This window comes from Barbus barbus, assembly GCF_936440315.1.
Source record: "Barbus barbus genome assembly, chromosome: 17".
Lineage (NCBI taxonomy): Eukaryota > Metazoa > Chordata > Actinopteri > Cypriniformes > Cyprinidae > Barbus > Barbus barbus.
In genome coordinates, this window is record NC_136745.1 from 19,154,308 (window position 1) to 19,172,014 (window position 17,707).

A 17,707-nucleotide genomic window follows, 5' to 3' on the forward strand; every position below is an offset into this window, starting at 1 on the left:
ATGCAGGCCAATCTTCCGTCATAATAGGGTACAGGATACCGCATGAAATATTCATCAAACACTGTTCAAAATGCTGGCACACTCTGGCAGTTCTTTGTGAATGTAAAACAGATTTCACACGGAAAATATGGAGCTAAATGCCCATCTGAGAGCTGGGTTCAGACCCATGTAGCCACAAAGGAGGTAACCTCTCCTGCTGTGGGAGAAGACATGATGACCCCGATTGTTACTCAGACTCACTAAAAATGACTAAATTGACTGAAGACATTCAATACTCCAGTGGCTAAGTGGAATTCAGACTGCTTGTGAGAGCAAACGCTCTGTATTTTCAAGCTTTCAGATGCATGGGATAATTTGATTAACAACATTAGCTGCTAATGAGAAGAGAAATGGCTGAGGAGAACTATTAAGGAGCTGTTTTCATTTAAAACTATTGACTGAGGTCCAGAAAGTAGCGATTTTCTGAGCGGAAGACCATTTCAGTTCACTAATTTGTATGAAAAGGTGCATAACGAATGCAAAATAACTAGCCCACACGACAGCTTGACTAAATTTAACAGAAGAACCTTGAATTTTTAGGGGTAGATAATGGAAAATTGTGTTTGGACAACAGTTTCTCTTCTAAAAGCATTTATTTTATAAGCCTCACTTCATTCATAGCAGATCTCATAGGACCTCTTGTCTTGAAAGCAGAATATTACTTATCTGACACTCCATCCTGCAATGTGGCAAGCAGGGAGACCTGAGGCAAGCGTTGAGACCAGAGAGAGCTTTAGAATCGCTCTGCTCTTAAAGTGTTTTTCAGGTAAAGCCCCAGTGATGGGAGTCATCATGTATCGCTCGCATAGTAACAACATTCTGGTCTCTGTGCTTTTGCCTTGGGTGAACGGAGGGGCAGCAGTTTATTTTGGTCTCTAAAGCCTAGCTCAAGACATAGATCTACATAAAAAGGATGAGAACCAAAGCTTGCCAAGATTCCATACGAAAGCTTTAAATGTAAATGCGCCAAAAGTTGTGATCCGAAGGATCAGCTTAGTAGTGGACAGAATAAAAATGTAAAGGCTGCAATAGAATATGTCAAGGTATTAATTACAAGTTATTATTGCAAGCTGCAAATGTAGCTAACTGAGGAGTTTTTAAAGACTTTCAACATTTCTTGCGTATTAACCATAGTTTAATTTGTAAGATCAGTGTAAAAACATTCCCTCGTTACCACGGTTAGATAAAAAAAAATTATAAACACATCTGTAAGAATCTATAGTTAATGTTACCAAAATTATGCTAAATTAAAGGCATTTCCTTATTGATGCGTGTATTAAGTAAAACATGGTCTATATAGCATGATCAAATACAAACATCCCGACAACTATGATGCATCTATTAATGATCTTCCGTTTCATTTGTGTGTTTTATCTTTAGTAATATCAGTGATTTCTCATAATACTGACTACATTTTGCATGATGTATATCACAGTCCTCTCTAAATGAGGCTTGTATCTCCAGTGTTGATGATCAAGTATTTGTGCTCTTGCTGTTTCTCTGTCGACAGACAGTTTTTTCCAGTATCATGCAGAGCAAGTAGGTTCAGAGCTTGGAGGATTGTGTCAACAAAAAAAAGTTCTCAATGCAGAGATGGCTTTGTAGTTAACCGCGGCAAAATGGTGTTAACCTTTGGTGTGTAAATGGAAACACAGTCTTCCACTTACTGAGGATTTCAAGTGGATAAGGAAGTAGAGAGCTCTCTGAATGTCGCTTTATCACATAGCACATGTAATGTATTATATATGCATGCAGCTATTTTTCACATTCCCGATGCAATCAGATATCTTCTAATGTTTCATAATTTTGCCCCATTAAAATCTGTATGATGATGTGCCCAGTTATTAAATGATGATGAGTTTCAAAGCATGTTCAAAGCATATTGAAAATAAGCTAATTCTCTCAGTCAAGCTTTCTGGAGAGCCATATTCAGTTGTAACATTGGCATGCGGAATACATCTGTGTTTACTGCAAATAGTGACACTGTCTGAGGGTTTTTTAAATTACTTTCTTTCAAGAAGTAAAATTGACTTGATTTCGCTGCCTGCTGTCAATGCCTCCATAAGCAGAGAGCAAAATTATAGACCTAGGTAGAGCACGAGTGAATCAACACCTCGTGTTTACTCTTCTTACAGACTTTGGCTGTGTCATTAGTAGATGAATGAGCTCCACATCTCTGATGAAAATCATATCACATTCCAACAGCTTGTGGACAATATCTACAAGGTCATTGGTGCTATTCAGTGTATCTCGTCTTTGCTGTTCCACAAATCTACCCCCCCCCCCATCTCACTCCTCAGTGGTGAAGAGTGAGATAAAAGATTGACATGTTTGATTGAATCAGTAATGTGCTAATTAAGATTTTTGTGCATTTTTACTTCATAGCTTATTAGAATGTAAACATGACACGATGAGATATTGTGTATTTGTGTTTTTTGAAGCAATTTATCTGCTCAAAGTTTTGATGAGACGCCATGCCTATTGCTTGATTTTATTTCCTGTCTGAAATCACCCTAGTGGTCAGTGGAAAAAGACTTATCAAGAGTCTTAATGACTGCAGTTTTTTTGGTTTAGTCATAGTTTCAATATTTTTTTTTTTTCATATTCATTTGACTACAATAGCATCTAATTAATTATATATACTCTATTAAATCAAACGATCTTATTCTTTACAGAAAGTTTTCTTTAAAATAAATTGTTTAACGCATTGTTAATATTTAGTGGTCATATGATGCTGATTTTTCCATCTCATCACTTTTGAAGAAATCAAAAATCCTTGTGTTTAACATTGCCAGTGTGGTTGTGTTTTCGAAACAATCTGAACATATTCCAGTTTCTTAAAACATGAAACAGAAATTTAAGTAGTTCATTGTTAGGTGATAGACAGACGCTTCTTTTTTTCCGTTTCATTTAAAAACCATGACAGATTGTCTCATATACAACATGTGTTGAAGAGATAAATTATGCACTGATCAATTTCAAGGTGTCTGTTGGTTAGATTGCTGCTATGTCAAGTGAAAAGGCAAGCTATGTAATGTTTTAGTTCCACACTGGGCCTGTTGTCATCTTTGAGGATGTCTGTTTTGTTTTTCTCGGTACCGTGCAAATGTCACACTTTCAGCAGGTCAAATCCCATTATTTGCCAGTATGAACATTTTCTTATGCTATAATTTTGATATTGATGATTTAAAAGACACAATGCTTAACAACATGCCAGCCCCCAACTAGTATGCAGGTCAATACTATGCATTGCGTGCATGCATTGCCACTCTCATCGGAAATCTTTCATCCCCCACTTGGAGATGCCAATCATCTTTGTGTTTAATATTTTATCACTGAATCAAGCAGGATCCCCCCAAAGGGCTATTAACACTGACTGACTAACAGAAACACATCTGCTGGGGTACGCTGGGAAACTACCTTTGATAAGTGCCAAACTGAAGCAACAAAACAACAACCGGTTCAGTCCAGTAATGTCATCACACTGACGAGTGACTGTGTCCATTTTTAAGCTTGTTATATAGATAAAATTCAGAAACAGATCTCATATCAGAATGGGAAATTCCCCTTAACTATTATTCATTTACATCTCAATGACTGTGAATTTAACTCCATATCTGGATGACAGATTTAACCCTTAATCCATTTGAAATAATGAGGCACATTCTGTGGATCTGGGTGGTGTTAAGAATGGCTTCAGAAAAGTTAATCTGCTGAAATCTACTCTTATGTGAGAGAGCTGTGTGGCAGGACTAGTTCTTGGCACCCTGTGTAGAATCGAAACAGGATGTAAAAGCTCAATCAGAATCTAAATTGTGCAAGAGAAAGAGAACTGATCTCTGTTCTGTGCTCTGATTTTCAGGAGTCGACGTCTTGATGGGAAAGAGGAAGAGGCAATGTAGGGTAAGGGAAATGGCCAGCACATCCATAATTAAGTGGAAAATATTTTATGTGTGTTTCTTGCATGGACCAAGAACATGCATTTGTCTATCTAAAGTAATATTAGAGATTTCCCAAAACTAGTACTAAATATGTCTTTGCTATGGAGTGGCTGGTTATCTGTATAGATTCCAGTCCGGCTGTTGCCACAGCAACGAATGACCAGTGTCATCATGCAATTATTTTTTTTCTCCTTCTTATGCCTTTTCTCTAATTTTACACATGTGAAATAGGTGTGAATCATAATAAATAAGAGAAAATGTTTAGTGAATTATATACAGTAAATGTGATAAAATGAATAATATTAACTCAAATCATTCTTGAAATTGTTAGTTCATTTGATTTGAATGACAGGAAGAGTAATTTACTCAATTATAATTCAAATAAATCAAAGTAATGCTTTCTAGCAAATTAATTCTCTCTCTGAAAGGCTTTTGAACCTTCAAACAAAAGGCTTTGATGGTTCTTTTTCCACAAACGTTGCTGTTCAGATTGAAATTACTATTTCTTTAAAATTCAGTACATCCAAATTACAATTCGTCAATTGCCAATGGCACACAACCATGTTTGTGATTGAAGCTGTTGACAGGATCCATTACATGTTTTTTGTTTATGAATTAATAGTTATGCTAAAAGGATTTCTTTTAATCGTTCTGCTTTTTGAATTTTAATTTTGTCTTTCTAGGTCATTGCTCCTGATGCTAACATGTGAGGAACCATCAAAAAATGGCTACAGACTTATTACCTTTGCACAGGCTCTCATTTTTCTCTTCATAATATTTAACAGGAATCCTGCAGTGCGCCTGAAAACATATGAAAAACTTCTACAGGTGTTCAAAATCCACCTGAGAGCCCCTGACTGGGTAGAGCGGATGTGTCATGTTCCCCTACCTCTGCTTTACAAGGGAGCAGTTTGTTTCAGCCAGGTGGAGGTCAGAGACTATTGCATCAGCTCGGTAAAAACACAAGCTCATAAGTGAATAAATGAATCTGATGAGTGTAATAAAAGAAGATTGCAGACCCGAAAGCACCATCCGTCTGGAGGGGCTTCCAAAAGCAGCTGCTCGGATTGGCCGGTCTGCTTCATTACTTTAATTATTTTCCCTTAAGATCTGAAGACCTGAGGATTTTCGACACATAGAGAGAGAAGGGGCAAACAAAGGTTTGGCCTATTTTAAGATCTCTTTCTGAAAGCATCATGCCTTCCTGGGGTCCATCCATCCTTCCTGCAAAGAGACCGACACGACAGCCCCCCCCCCAAAAAAAAAGAAAAAGAGAAAAAAAGCCTGGTTGCTGGACACGGCGGGTAAACAAACCTGCTCGGGGGGGCTGCTCCTTGCCCGGCACCTGCCACTTTTACTGGAGAGCAGGTGCAACTGTGTTCATTAAGATACACATCAGGACACAGAAGTCCTTAAGAGCTGGTTGGGGGCACATTTTGCGAGGCTGCCTTGCAAACACAACATGGCAACAAGGTGAGCGAAGTAATTTCAGCTTGAGTAATGGGGGGCGTCTCGTGAGCCTGACAGACGTGTGCGGCGAAAGCAATTTCGCAGCACCTCTCCGTCGCTCTTCGTGTGATCTATTCGAGGTGTTCGCCGACACCGCGGTCAATATGACAGACACCGGTGGTTTGGGCCTGATAAGGTAGACTGAAAGAACACGGCTTGGGTGCTGCACGTGCGTCTGTCAACCACGGTTCCTTAAGAGACAACGAGCATTCAGAAAGGTCAGAAAAATAGATGACATCAGCTTACCGCAGCAGATGTTTTTGGATAAAGTAGTACGACGACGTGTCTCATTTTAAAGGCATTTGCTTTAAATTCGGCAATATTAGGTGATATTACAGGCATCTAATCCCACAGGAACCAGTAGAACAATAATTAGGACACGATAAACATGATGGCGGCATTGGACAACACGCAGTCGCACAGTCAGACGCACACACGCCCATCTTAAACACATAGTTGTGTAAAGAATGATGGCCAACTCTCTATCTTCCCTGGGCTTCTGTAACAACATATGTTTGTAAGTAATTAAAAGAAGTTCCCAAGCGGTTACTATGTCATATTGAAATACAATATGGTGAGCAAATTACCTTTTCACAGCAGTTTATGCAAAGCTAGACACAGGAGACCGCTTTGCCGCTCCCTGCTGCCGCATGGAGGGATTGGCAAAGACAATCTCCTGCTCTGTTGATGTATTGACTTCTAATTAGTTTGTCAGGAGCTGTACCTTTTAAAAGCATGGGAATAATTGATGATGTCTTACCTAGCAAAGTAAGGAAAATGAGAAACATTTCATATTTCATCAAGTCTAAATAAGGGGAGGCGGGGCTTATGAAATATGCAGTGTTGGTTTGAAATATTCATATCTAAGCTACAGAGTTGTGATGCCCGGAGCTGCTATAGTTGCATATTCAGGTTTCATTGTTGATGTCAGCACATGAGGTGTACTGTGTGTGTAAAACACACCCACACCCACACACACACACACACACACACACTCATTGCTTGCCTAATATTTCCCCCTGACTGCTGTTGAGAGGAGACCCCCAAACAGTTGGGCCTATCATTGTGTTTTAAAGCACCATTATACCACTCGTTGCTGGATATCAGCGACTACACAGGCCTTAAGTTAGCCGACCGCAGCAGTTCGAGAGTGTGAACGCTTGCTGTCGATCTCCACAGCCCAGACTTCCAGTGTCATTAAGCCCATTACATGCACTGTGAGAATCTTCACTGCTTCTGCAGCTCAAAGTGATGACTCCTCAAGCAGGAGCGTGAAATATCTGATGCAGAAATTAGACCGGAGCTTCAGCAAATGCGTTAAAAGAATTGGCTTTTAAACTAGTTACATCCTCTAGAAGAATTTATGCATAACGTAGTATACCGAACCATAAGGTTTGCTTGCTTGTTGACACCCCAGTATTGGCAATTACTTACATGCTGTCTGTTTCTGGGTATCAACAAGAATTGAGGAACTTTAATGAATAATATCTATGTTTTGCAGTTCTGGTTATTGTAGCAATCTTATTATAAAAAAAAAAAACTTACTATGTATTTATCTATTCATTCTGCCGTTTTCTCCAACTCTGTGATGTTATTGTTTATGCCAAGAAAATCAAGATTGGATTCAGTCAGTTCCAAGAATACTAAACAGTGACTGCAGATGTTTCTGTGTCTTTCATTTCCATTCCACCATTGTTATTCTAATCATTTCCTAATTAATCCACAGCCATGTACCATGCTCAATAATATCTCTTGGTCTCCACAATTTATTTGGATTTCTCTTACCTTCCCAGGGTTTGGACTCCATATATATCTCAAACTGAAGATACAAAGGGCCAATATCAGGAATACCACACTCAGGATGATGGCGGCACACTGGTAAGCACGATACCTGGCCTTTCTTTCCTTCTCTTTCCCCAGCTCAACCTATAAAAAACAGTCACGTTATCGTACATTTGAACATTTATATGGTGTGATTTCATGTAAAGGTTTCACACATTGAATATATTATGCACCACAATGCTCAACTAAGAAAGAAATAATCACATAGGCAATTTGAATTCTTCTGAGATCAGAACAAAAGGTCACATTTATTAAAATTGTCCCAAATTAAAAGTTTGTCTGTTCGATTAAATTCCCGGAGCTTATGACCGCAAATTAATAAAGAGAGGCTTTTGTTCCGGCTGAGTTCCAGGAGGGAGAGTCTTAAGGCTTACTATTCACAGTGGTGTGCTCCACTATCTCTCAGGACATGGCCAATCAGAATTATGAAATATGGAGGAACAAGCTTCAATTAGCCAACGTCTCTTGCCGAAACAGAAGCTTAAAGAACAGAAATAGCAGCGGTGACCAGGGGCGCTGGATATTTAGAGCTTATAGCCCAGGCCTCTATGAATGTGTATGGTTTCATGCTTTGATGAAATATTGAATAATGCACTTTATTATAATAATAATGTTGAAATGTTGCTGTGAGGTGTCATTTAGATTAAATAAATCTTTAAATATAAAACTAAAAAGGTCACACTAACCTACAGGTGTCATATTTAACACTATATGTACTGTAGGCCTACACTGTAAAAAAAAAAAAAAATTTACAGACTTTTTCTGTATTTTTGAAATACGGGGGAAAATTGTAAAATTACAGAAATAGACTGTAAATGTACATGTTCTATGTAAAATAACATGGCAAACCTGTAACTGTGAATAACCATAAAAGTTCAGTTTTTTAAAAGAATATTTTTGTTTTTGCTTTTTTTCACATAAAAACAATCGCAAATTTATCAAAACTTATAAATATGCATTTTTATTTAACAGATTACCTTTTATAGTAATTTTATAATTTTAAATAGTGTTTTTACAGGAATAAAACCTGTCAACGGTGATATCTGGTCCCAAATGAGTTACATCCTTCCTAACGAATTACTTATTTTGTCATATCATCATACATTCTTTGTTAAAATAAACAGTCATTTATGATAACTATGAAGAACTAGAGGAAATCCCGCCCAGCAGAAGGATACCTCTCCTCTAGGCACTAGGGATGGGCAATACCTCTTATTTTATTTTCGATCCGATACCGATATTTTCAAGCCCAGTATCCAGTGTTCGAATGAACAGGATAAATAGCTCTAACACAATTAGACTAACACGTAGAAGCTTATTTCATGCACCGAATTTCTTGATAAATAAAATTAGTGTTTAAAAAATGCACTTTAGAATCGATATCTTTAGTCTATGGTGAGGATCGATCCTTTCGATACAACATCAGTATCGAAAGTATTGATACTTTAGGATCGATCCGCCCATCCCTACTAGGCACACAGTGAAGTTGTGAGGCAGCAGCGGCGGGAATCACTCAACTTTCTCTCGGCAGTTATTCATGCATGTGGATCAAAAGCAGGTAAAATGCATCAAAAGCAGGTAAAATGCATATTTTCTGAACAATATTAGTTTCTATTGGTAACTTTGTTTTGACTGTCATTGTTAGTGTTGTTATTAAGCTTAATTTGATTACGTGTGTTTTTAAACTTGGACTCGGACCGTTAGGCCTAATGTTTATGATTTTTACATTTGAGGTCTCGTTTTAGTTGAAGGTACGTTAGTGTAGTTATGTTTGTTGCTTGACAGTAATCAAGTTGTGCTCCTATTTTGATTCCAGTTGCATTCTGTCGAATAGTTAAGCGCCATTTTTCCACATGAGGGAATTTCCTCAGATGATGATTATAGCACCGATTTCTATTTAATCATAGGCAAATGACGTGACGTCTGAATTATTCAATGTAGGCTTCGTCTAGAAACTTACAATGCTCTTATCAATGAGTGAAAACTTCAGGATACTCTGAGATCAGTTTGATTGGGAGACCTAAATTCAGTTAGAGTCAACTTCAGGCGGTGTAGATGTCATTCAGACTTAGACTGTGTTGTATTTTTATATATTTTTATGGTATTTTTGAATTTAATTCAAGCTTAGACTGTGGTTAGTGTCAGCGCAGTTGGTGTGTCTAATAACACTTGATTCTGATTGGCTGGTGTTTGTTCAAACGGTTAGTTAACACCTATGGTTCCAGTCAGTTTAATCACCTCTAAATTAATGCGCTGCCTTCACTGAAGCACGAACAGGTGCACAGAACCGGAATGATATGTGTTCTACTACTAACAGTACTAAAATTTCTTTGGATTTTTGTAGTATTTTTAATTATAATGTCCCATACACTCACATGCTTGTATTTGTTTTTCTCTGCAGATATGTTTACTTGAGCAGCTGATATCAGGGGCGAGCTAAAAAGGTGAGAATTTTATAATTTAAAAGATGTATATGATTATTTTATATTATATTCGTTGTGGTGTTTCTGTGAAAAACTCTAAAAAGTCATGCGTCAAGGCTTGAAATGAGGCACATTTCCTGAAAACATGTTTCACATCCCATCCATCTAGAAAACGCATATCATCGTGAACCATGTACAAGAGAGTGTCCTTCACGTCATAAAGCCAGTAGAAGCGAGGAGAGTGCTTTCACAAATCAAAACTACAAGTATGTGTTTTAGTTTGTACATTTATTATTTACATTTAATTTGTGCAACTTTCATATTAGAAAATTAACTGTCCTTCCTTTTATGCATGTAATTTCTGCATTGGGGACATTCTGCAGTCTCAGTCCTTCGTTTGAGTATGCATCTTTTCTGGATTGTGTCAGTTTTTGTATGGTACCCCCCCCCCCCCCAAAAAATAAAAATTGACCCACAATATACACTGTTTTTACTTTTTTATTACACTCACATAAAATCATTGAATCGACTGAATCTGAATCTGAATTGAATCTGCAGTTTTTGTCATAAATTCTATGCTTTTTTGGGTGCGGGTCAGATTACCTTGATCAAGATACCTTGAGGGACACTTTTGTTACTTGTTGATTGTTTTTTACAGTGTACTTTAAAATGGGAGTTTAAAAAACTCAAGGTTTTTCTTCTATGGTTTGAAGCACATTAGCCATTAGATTCGGCAAGTGTTGTTTACAAGTTAGCAGGCTATTATTAATATTAGCACTTCTGATATAAAAATAGTTTCTGTATATTATTAGCATTATGTTTTAATAAAACAGATTTTTCCCAAAACTGCTAATGTCTAGCTAAATTTGACAAAATATCCTTAAGCACTGTATGTTCTGCTCCATTTTCAGAGTTATGTCTTTAAAATATTTTCTTCTTTGCCAAGATATCTGAATGGACCAAAGTCAGTGCGTTTTTTTTCTGAATACTTTGGTGTGGGCCATGGAATGGAAAGCGGCGCCATCATTTCTTTCACTTTGTGACAGAATAAATAACAAAATACGGCAGATTTTATGCAAAATAGTCAAAATATGACCACGTCTGATTTATAGAGCAGCCTGCAGCTCTGAATAATTTTATTTGTGGCAAAGGTGGCTTAAGTCCCAGTAGCCCACCCCTAATGTCACCCAAGGTGGTGACTCCTGCGATTGTACTTTACAGTATCTTTTATATATATATATATATATATATATATATATATATATATATATATATATATATATATATATATATATATATATATATATATATAGAGAGAGAGAGAGAGATATTATTAAAAATATGCACACATATAGAATCATATAGAATCAGAATCAGAATTAGCTTTATTGCCAGGTATGTTTGCACATACAAGGAATTTGTTTTAGTGACAGTAGATCCACAGTGCGACAGAATGACAGCGACAGGACAGGACACAGATAATAAAAAAAAATTATATACAAAATGGACAATATGCAAAATAGCACAAACACAATATACAAAGTAGACAATTCAGTATGTACAGGTATGTTAGGTGCAAATTTGAAATGTAATAATTATGTGTGTTAAATAAAAAAAAAAAAAAGTGTTTCATGTTTATTGTTAAGAGTTCAAATGTTCATGAGATGGATTGCCCGAGGGAAGAAACTGTTCCTATGTCTGGTTGTTTTGGTGCTCAGAACTCTGTAGCGTCGACCAGACGGTAACAGTTCAAAGAGGGAGTGTGCTGGATGTGAGGGGTCCAGAGTGATTTTACTAGCCCTTTTGCTCACTCTGGATGAGTAGTTCTTGGAGAGTGGGGAGGGTTGTACCAATGATTCGCTCAGCTGTCTGGACTGCCTTCTTTAGTCTTCTGAGGTCAGATTTGGTAGCTGAGCTGAACCAGACAGTTATAGAACTGCAGAGGATGGATTCAATGATGGCGGAGTAGAACTGTTTCAGCAGCTCCTGTGGCAGGTTGAACTTCCTCAGCTGGTGAAGTAAGTGCAACCTCTGCTGGGCCTTTTTGACAATAGAGTCAATGTGATTGTCCCACTTCAGGTCCTGAGAGATTGTGGTGCCCAGGAATCTGAATGACTCCACTACAGTCATGGTGCTGTTCATGATGGTGAGTGGGGGGAGTGCAGGGGGGTTTCTCCTGAAGTCCACGATAATCTCCACTGTTTTGAGCGTGTTGAGCTCCAGGTTGTTAAGACTGCACCAGACAGCCAGCTCCTTAACCTCCTGTCTGTAAGCAGACTCGTCACCATCCTGGATGAGGCCGATCAGTGTGGTGTCATCTGCAAACTTCAGGAGCTTAACAGAGGGGTCTTTAGATGTGCAGTCGTTGGTGTACAGAGAGAAGAGCAGTGGGGAGAGAACGCACCCCTGAGGAGCGCCAGTGCTGATGCTGCGGGTGCTGGGTGTGTATTTTCCCAGACTCACTAGCTGCTGCCTGTCTTTCAGGAAGCTGTTGATCCACTTACAGACAGAGGTTGGGACGGAGAGCTGAGTTAGTTTGGGCAGGAGGAGGTCTGGAATGATAGTGTTAAAGGCCGAGCTGAAGTCCACAAACAGGATCCTCACATAAGTCCCTGGTCTGTCCACGTGTTGCAGTATGTAATGCAGTCCCATGTTGACTGCATCATCCACAGACCTGTTTGCTCTGTAGGCAAATTGCAGGGGGCCCGGAAAGGGTCCAGTGATGTCCTTCAGATAAGCCAAAACCAGTTTTTCAAATGACTTCGTGACCACAGATGTTAAAGCCACGGGTCTGTAGTCGTTAAGTCCTGTTATCTTGGGTTTCTTTGGGACGGGGATGATGGTGGAGCGTTTGAAGCATGAGGGGACTTCACACAGCTCCAGTGATCTGTTGAAGATCTGTGTGAAGATGGGGGCTAGCTGGTCAGCACAGGATTTCAGACAGGCTGGTGTCACACCGTCTGGGCCTGGTGCCTTCCTTCTCTTGTTCTTTTTGAAGACCTGGCACACGTCATCTTCTCTTATCTGCAGTTCAGGTGTGGGGAGAGGGGGGTTGCAGGAGGTGTGAATGGTGTTTTTTCAAACCTGCAACAGAACTCATTCAGATCGTCTGCCAGTTGTTGATTCTCCATAGTGCTGGGATGGTGTCTTGTAATTGGTGATGTCTTTCAGACCTTTCCACACTGAAGCCGTGTCACTGGAAGATAATTGGATCCTTAGCTTATTGGAATAATTCCTCTTTGCCACTCTGATCTTCTTTTCCAGTGTGTATTTGGCCTGTTTATACAAGACTCCGTTCCCATTCCTGTAAGCATCTTCTTTGGCCTGACGGAGCTGTCTGAGTTTAGCAGTAAACCATGGTTTGTCGTTGTTATAAGTTAGATGAGTCCTGGTAGGAATGCACATATCCTTACAGAAATTTATATAAGTGAAGTGACATTCAGCCAAATATGGTGACCCATACTCGGAATTCGTGCTCTGCATTTAACCCATCCAACGTGCACACACACAGCAGTGAACACACACACACCGTGAACATACACCCGGAGCAGTGGGCAGCCATTTTATGCTGCAGCGCCCGGGGAGCAGTTGGGGGTTCGGTGCCTTGCTCAAGGGCACCTCAGTCGTGGTATTGAGGGTGGAGAGAGCGCTGGACATTCACTCCCCCCACCTACAATTCCTGCCGGCCGGGGACTCGAACCCGCAACCTTTGGATTACAAGTCCGACTCTCTAACCATTAGGCCACGACTTACGATAAGATGTTACAGTCTCTGTGAGCTCGTCCAGATCGTTTGCAGCAGCTTCAAAAACACTCCAATCAGTAACGTCGAGACAAGCTTGTAAAACCCGCTTTGTCTCATTAGTTCATCTCTTAAGACTTAAGTTTCTGCCTGTAGTATAAATGTGCTGAATAAGACAGTTTCACATCGAGTGTAATGAATGCCCTGTTAAAAACATCCAGTCATAGGCCCTCTCTCTACACATGATGGGAGGAAAAACAATTAGAGAAGCCTGAAATTCCTCTAAAGAAGAATTTCCTCTTGCATGAAGCAAAAAATGTGAATAGAGATGGAGTTGAAATCCAGAGGTTGCATAAGCAGTGGAAACTTGACTGGAGGACAACGTTCCATCTGCTCGGAATACAAATGGCTCTGAAAATATACAGACGGCTGCCAGCAAAACAGTATTAAACCGGTTTAACGTTAAGAATCAGCGAGGCAATTCTGCTGTTGCGGGATTGAGTCTGAGTCTACAGTGATGAAGGGAGCCGAGGGCCCCCTGCTGATGAGAGAGAGAGTGAGGAAGGGTGAAGAGGAGAAAGAGAGAGGTAGAGCTGGAGGGAGGGTGCGAGAAAAGAGACGGGGAGATGAGAGAGGAAAGGAAAAAAAGTTGAAAGAAAGGTGGAGGGAGAGAGAGAATAAGAGTAAAGGAAGATAATAGACGCTGTGTAGACGGTTGTCCTAAGACAATTTTCATCTGAATGGATAAATCGGGAAGAATCCCCCTGTAATGTCTGTTATTTCACATCATTGGCGGCAATAGAGATCTTTCTTCTTAAAAGAAATTGCACACTGTTGTACAATTGCTCAAATCTATATTTATCATCACCGGCTCCATGCTAGTCTAAAAGGGTATATTAATAATTCAGTGTTTACATTATTTTTGAAAAGAAATCCACTCATTTTCAGCAGAGCAGACACATGATTGTGTATACAATGCTGAGAAAATGATCTTGATTACTTAATTGTAAATCATGTGGAATAATTTGCACAGTAGTAAATGTCTAGCCATACAGCCGTGCAGTGCGACGCTCAGCTGGAGAAGAGGCACAGAGTGCAAGAAAGCAACTCGGAAAACCAAACACTCAAAAAGCTTGCAGTCTGAAATAATTAACATTTTACCCTACCTGACATTCACATATCACAACTTTTGAAAAGAGCAATTTAACACAAATTCAAAATCAATCTGAGATCGTCCACTTATCAAATCCTCTATACTGAACCTTTTAAGCATTTTAAAAAGCAGAAAATATAATTTAGTTAATTATTTAATATTTATACATTACAGAGAGAATCATCATTCCATCTGAAAATCGATTTTCTTTTAGATTTTTCTCCCCCTCATTTAGATTTATGAGTTTTAACTTTCTAATTTTGAATCACATAAAAAATACTCACATCTTTGCAAAGCACTTGTTGACTGCTGAAGTAAGGGTTACTCTCCATAATTGTAGCTGGAGCGCAGATAATCTTCTCTGGAAACCTTCTTCCACCCAGAAGTCCCTCTCACTGGAATCCAAAGAGCCAAACTTTCTTTCCACTGGTAATTTGGGAACCTGATCAAGAGGGAGGGTTCCTCCTTCAGATGGGATGGAATAACTTTAACTACTGTGGTTCTTTTCGTACACAAAGCAGATGTTCTCACATTCATCTATGAATGGAGGTTATACTGATGTGAGCATTATTAGATTATAGGACAATGCACTCTGCTATTATTTGCTTTTCGTAGCAAGTAACTTTGGAAGTTGCAAGCCCACATTCTGAATTTGAAACCATATAAAATTATTAATTCTAAAACAGTGTACTTATCAAATGTAAGCACAAGTATCAAACGCATCAAGTTTTTCATGACATGAATGTTGACTAAAAATCAGTGTGAAAAACTTTTGTGCAGTTTGATAGCGATTCTTTTATCGAGGTGTGTCTCTGAGGTCTGCACTTGGAGACTGTGGATAATGGATAAAAGCTGTGATATTTATAACCCATAGCTTCTGCTATAACACTTCCCTTACAGCAAAGGCAGAAATCGCAGTTGACCTTAAGATGTGAGCCGATATTTGAGGTGCTCGCATACCTTATATTATTTCAAGTTTGACCCAAGATGTTTGGATAAATTTGACCCTGACTTGAAAAATAAGACATGATGAGTACTTAAGATTTCTTTTATGTAAATATTTGACATATTTTACAATCTCACAAAGTTGAATGTGAAAGCTTGTGGTGGTCCATACTGGAAATTACAAGAAATACAGAAGGACTCTGTATGGTGCTCAGTCAATAAAATGGTGAGAAACTAGTGTTTTAGGCTAATATTTGAATAGCCAGTGTCAGCCAGGTGTTTTGCAACCAGCTTGACTAAATCTTTACGGTCACACTGGCATTTTCATTTTGCATAACTCATCTGGAAATCTGTTTAAACAGAAGTGTGGAGCTCCCATCGAGAGCCATTCCAACCCAGCAGCACTCAAGACAGCAGAGGAAGGCTTTCTGAGCCATAAAAATAAAACAAACAACACTTCGGAGAACTGGAATGACATTGGAAGGCCAAAGAAAACAATGTGAAACACTCAGCCAGTACAGAAGATTGAATGAAGGAGATAAGAGTAGGGTGATGTACCAATTATTTCTGACTACAAAGAAAAAGGGTGATTAACTTATTTGTCATTTCAAATCAGATAAATAGGGCACAACTGTGAACCTAACACTTTCTTTTCACCAAGGTTTTCACCTTAATGCATTGCACATTAATAATATTTTTTCAGATTTATCAAGCTTATCGTCGCTATTTCCACTGGTGTTTCATGCACTGTTATGTGAACCGCAAGCTTGTTGTTAATTAATGAGAACACAGACACAACCACGCTGTTTCTGAGAAATCATCAGCTACTTGCCATCTGCAAACGCATGTTTGTCGATGCCTGACATTATGCTTCTTGTGAAAGTAGTAAAGAATGTTAACTTAAGTTCTTTTCTGAACTCTGTTAATTTCAGATTTTTCTCCATGAAAAAACAAAACAAAACTGTTTACTTAAAATTGAATCGTCATTTTTCATGTTTGATTGTAAAGGGAGTTTCATTTGCTCATGATGAAGCTTTGCTATCCTACTCAACTACATGTAGCACAAGAGCCTCCACTTCTCATCTTCTGTTCTCTATTGCCAAGGCTGCTTCTGTCAAAGATTCACAAAAGACACCCACACACACTGCCAATGGAGACCACTACGAGAGCCTGCTGTTTCTAAAGGACTTGGCTGATGTCACCTGGTTGTGTGATGAAGGGCAAGGAAAGGAGGATGAAAAGCTCATCTCTGGCCAACAAAAGTGAACCTATTAACCACAGAATACATTTTGCTGTGTTCCTCTACTGTATGCAGGAGAGGAAAATAAGCATATTTCAATCTCTTATGTGACCATGAATCATACAAGCAGTGATAGAAAATGATAAAATGTCTTTTCGGTTGCCCAATTTAGCACGCACAAGGTTGAATATTACAATTTTACTTCAGATGAGAGCAATGACAAAGCAAGATTAACAAGCATCTTTCACTAACCTAATAAATAAAGGTATTCAGATGGAGACAGGGTCTTTTTAAATGGAATTAATTGCTATTAAAGTCTAATTTAAAGCACAATAATGTTATTAACAGAATTCTATGAATCATGTTTCTCCATTAGATTCCTTGATACTTAAGACGAAACGTAGGTTTGAGAGATGAATACAGGTACAGTCTGGCCCCAAGGTCTGCTAATTGTATTAGATTTCTTAGAGCAAGCAAAGTGAGTCAATAAATATTTGAGGGATAACACCGATTCAGTCTCAGCGGAGAACCTTTGAACCGGCATGCTGGAAAACAAATAAATAGAGTCAAGGATTACAGTGTTGCAAATCTCAAAGTTAGCGCAATCGTCTCCCGCTCCTTAGCTTCGGGGAAGAAAGCTGTGCGCTGTGGGATTTTTGCAATTTCTTGCATGGTGGGACAGGTGTATTTACTTTGGTAATTGTATTCCTTTTCCCAATTCCTAATGTGATTAAATATTAATGCCATTCAGAGCACCAGAAAAAGCAGATCTCAGAAATTATCTAGGCAGCCATAATGCAAAATCGTTTTCTCCCGCTTCCTGAGTCTTGGTTATTGTGCGAAAGTGCACTGCAGCAATCTGGATAGCAACTCT

General features: G+C 38.8%; 1 protein-coding gene across 2 annotated transcripts in view; it reads right to left on the reverse strand.

Moving 5' to 3' along the window:
* Positions 1-15,076, reverse strand: part of LOC306883761 (tenomodulin-like) — a 38,318-nt gene extending 23,242 nt beyond the window's left edge. Inside the window, exons 1-2 of one of the 2 annotated variants that reach the window (XM_079439222.1) lie at positions 14,933-15,076; positions 7,275-7,415 (exon numbers count right to left, since the gene is read on the reverse strand). In XM_079439222.1, the coding sequence (XP_079295348.1) occupies positions 7,275-7,415; positions 14,933-14,980 (189 nt within the window). In that variant the 5' untranslated portion in view covers positions 14,981-15,076. The remainder of the gene's footprint in view (positions 1-7,274; positions 7,416-14,932) is intronic. The other variant, XM_079439223.1, reaches the window with a different exon arrangement.
* Positions 15,077-17,707: the final 2,631 nt, after the last annotated feature.